This window comes from Cibotium barometz, chromosome 2 (assembly GCF_041138505.1).
Source record: "Cibotium barometz isolate CiBa-2024 chromosome 2, ASM4113850v1, whole genome shotgun sequence".
NCBI classification, from domain to species: Eukaryota; Viridiplantae; Streptophyta; class Polypodiopsida; order Cyatheales; family Cibotiaceae; genus Cibotium; species Cibotium barometz.
The window spans coordinates 75,017,288-75,021,060 of NC_141047.1; the positions used below are offsets into that span (position 1 = coordinate 75,017,288).

General features: G+C 47.4%; 1 protein-coding gene across 1 annotated transcript; it reads left to right on the forward strand.

Annotated features, from left to right (window-relative positions):
• The first annotated feature begins 1,227 nt into the window (after positions 1 to 1,227).
• LOC147641466 (uncharacterized) lies at positions 1,228 to 3,430 on the forward strand. The gene is made up of 4 exons (XM_086810674.1): positions 1,228 to 1,701; positions 2,104 to 2,500; positions 2,732 to 2,840; positions 2,957 to 3,430. The coding sequence occupies exons 1-4, from the start codon at positions 1,228 to 1,230 to the stop codon at positions 3,360 to 3,362; spliced, it is 1,386 nt and encodes a 461-aa protein (XP_086666800.1). The 3' UTR covers positions 3,363 to 3,430.
• The last annotated feature ends 343 nt before the right edge of the window (positions 3,431 to 3,773 follow it).

The window sequence follows — 3,773 nt, forward strand, 5'->3', positions numbered from 1 at the left end:
ACTGGTGTAGGTCCGATTTGAGCCTTTCTAGCTTCTTCCTTAATTTGTCTAAGACTAGCCTTACCCTTAGTTTTGTCAATCACTTTGGTCCAGCCTCCCTCAACCTGTCCTCCTCCCTCAGCTTCTAGCACTCCTTTCCATTTATCCTCCTCCTTCAGCTTCTAGCACTCCTTTCCCTTTATCTTCCTTCCTCAAGTTTTCAATGCTTTCCTTATTACCTTAATGCTATCCCCGCTTGGTTCTCCAACCTTTCTCTCCTCGCCTCCAGGTTTTGCATGTGTCCCTCCACCACAATATCTTGCTACATGTCCAAAGCCCCCGCATCTGAAGCAAGCCCCAGGAAACATGCCGAATTTCAGTCAACTCTAGTCTCCCTAACTCACCCAAGCATACTTTTATATATTTCGGGGTTTCTTTCAAGGTGTTTCTGGTGATGTAGATGTTGTTTGCTTGGCGGCCATAAGCCTCTTCTTTTGGAATATACAGCGCCGGGCCAAGTGCACTGGCTAGTTCCCCCAATGCAAGCCTTAGCCAAGGTGGTAGGCCAACAATCTCAACCCAGACAAGGCAGGCTTCCTGCACGCTCTTGTTAACATCAAACAGAGGGTCAAAGGCATAGCAAGAATAAGTTTCTATCTCATAAACAATGGAGCCCTTGCAAATAGATCAGACACACGGCTTGGCCCTTTGTGAATAGCACATTAAAGAAGCCCTTGCCTAGATAGAATACCAGCGACACCACCTTGTCGTGACGTCGAAGGTGAGGAGAGATATGCAAAGAAAGTGTATCCGGACTGGACTGGATCGTAGCAAGACTGAATGCCCAGCATCATAGTCCGAAACCTAGCCACTTCAAGGTATGTACGAGAGTTTCTTAGGCCTCTTCTTAATGTGCAGTACAATAGTTTTCTGCCTGGTCATCCACAAACCAAGGTAGACTTAAGGAAATGGCTACAAGAAGATACAATGAGAAGGTTTTCAATCCGGCTTAATAAAATATATTTCCCAAACCCTGCTTCCCACTTGCCACCACTTCACGTCGCTCGCGTGTTAACAAACAACAAACTTGTCAGAAGAATAAGGAAAAATATTAAAAATATTTACCTTTGTTGTTGTTTCCTACCAAATCTTGTAAATCTACCCATTCTTTAACTAAAATTCTCAGCTAACAAATTCCAAGATTCCGCAGAAGAGAAGCTGCTGTTCTTAGAGCAGCTAGCTGTGGATATGGCAGCGCAGACTTCCGACGAGTTCTGGCGTCTCTTCTCCGTCTACATCCGGAAGCTCTCCACCCACCCCGACAGCTCGGCTTCGCTTCTAGAAGGCCGCGTCCTACCCCTGCTCGACCGCCTCAACTTCCTGACGGACTGCCGCGACCTCGGTGCACTGGAGAGCATTCTCGACAGCATGCAAGCGGCGGGCTACCAGCTGCCCCTGCACACCAGGAAGGCGCTCTCCGCCGAACTCCTCCTCAAGGCTTTGAAGCCCGACCAATCCACCACGTCTGAGGCCAGGCACTTGATCGACTTCGCTAAGCGCACCTTGTGTTGGAGCTTCCACAGCCTCCGAGAGGCCGTGGAAGCAGCAAAAACCAAGCTCAAGTCCTGCTACGAAACGGACGACCTTCATCTCCAAACCAAGCTCTGCCTACTGGAAGAAGAGGTGTGCTGGAGCATCTACGATGAAAACCGCCTCTTTCAGGTGCGGAAATCCAAAAGTTCTGCCATTTTGGCTTGAAATTTCTGCGGACTATTAGACTAGTAAGTGTACCTTTGTGACCTTTGAGAAAAAGCGCGAGGCCTTTGAACAAGAGCGCATGCCCTTTAATGATAAGCGCAAGGCCATTGATGAGAAGCAGGAGCGCGATACCTATTTCTTTAAGAACTACATATTGCCGTGGAAATATTCATCAGAAAATCTGAGCACTGAGCTTGAAATCTGTTTCGTTTCTCTTGATGGACCAACATAAAATCACCTATCTTCGCTGATGTAGCTACGAGCGACCTTCAACGGGAAATTGGAACTGAGCTTTCAATCTTTTCACTGCATTCAGTCCCGGTTTCTGACAGAGCGCTTTGTGATCATGTGTGTTGTCTCTTTCAGTATGTGCTTGAAGATGAAGAACATATCAGCAGCAACGAGGGCGATGGCGACCATAATGATGCAGGGAGGCCTTCGGCCGATGCAGAAGGCAGCAGATTGGCAGGCTTCATTCGTCGGGGCTTGCAATCTCAGCGCACAGATGCTCGACTTCAAACACTCAGGCTTGCCGTGGCCTGCAGCTTCCATTCGCACTTTGTCTTTTCCAAGTTCCTTCCTCTCTTCCAGACATCCCTTTATCTCGAAGACTTCAGCTTTCGCGAGTACGTTTTGGCGGCTTTGATGGACCTCATATTCATGCATCACGGGAAGCTTTCTCTCAGCGCCATCGCTCACCTCATCTTTCCCTTCTTGTATGCTCCAACACGCGGACTACAGCTCATAGCCGTCATAGGTTGCGGTGAGCACATCTCCATCTGTAGCTATGGCAGTTAAACTCTTAATTGTAGGCATCTTTGCATCTGTTTTAATTAGGCGTTTCAAGGAGCTTTGCTATGGCTTGTTCTAGTTTCTATCCAATATTGTGTCAAATTTGAGCTTCTTTGGTTAGGTGAAAGCCAGGATTTGGCCATGCCGTGTTTAGGCTAACACTTGTGAGTCTGTACAAACTGAGCTATGAAACTTGATACAGGAAGGCTCCTCCTTTTCGATTGCTTCCCGGAAGAGACAGAATGTCTTCTGAGCGCGATGATCGAGCGTTATGTCTACGATCCCAATTCTAACGTGGCTCGTAATGCAAGGTGTCAAACAAATCGCCTTGTGCTTGATAAAAATAGGCCCCGTCTTCTTAACATTTTCCCTGTAAATGCTAACGTCAGACAGCTGCGACTGAATGTCTTTGCTCTGATTTGTGGAGCAGCAAAGATCTGAATCTTGCGGCTGTGGTGAAAGCGATGCACTGCTTTTTCAAGGAGTACTCTGGTGGGAAGAAGCTGCACCAGGACGAGATCGCCAATGCGCTGGTGTACCTGTGCCTGGAGAAGGTGGATGAAGGCGTGGTGCTAATTGTGCAGGACGGGAACCAACAGGTGGCCAGCATCCGGGACAACCCGGAGAGGGCACAGGAAGCCAGGCGCCTGCACTTGGCCTTGCACTTCGGCCTCAGCATCAGCCACAGCACCCTTAACGCCGTTCTCGACAGCCTCGTCCTCAACATCAACGAGCAGAGGGCGGTGGTCGATCATTGTGTGCCCAATATGCTCACTAGACACGCTTGCCAGAACTGGCTGCTGTGCTCTGCCACTTCCTCAAAACCTGCTTAGCAGGGGCCACGTGGCAGTATAATAAAGCACGCACTTACACGATAAGACTTTTAATCGACTACGGCCAAAATTTGATGGGGCTCCGTGACATACAATTTTTGAAATTGCTCTTACGGATATACGTTTTAAGTGACATTGGATACATGAGAATGAAATCCATTCTGCATTCTTTCTTTACATCTCTTCTCTATATATATTATCTTAAGGAAGAGTTTCACAAAGCTTCCACATAGCAAGAATTTGGAGGTTCAGGAAGGGGAAGAGGACGTTTGAGGAGATTTGGGTAGAATTTGAATTTGGAGTCTCAAAAGACGTGCTAAGCACGGGTTGCCCACTAGTATATTTAAAGAGAGAACACTAATGATCATAACAAAGACATCTATAGTCATAATAACATATAGTGATAGAAAA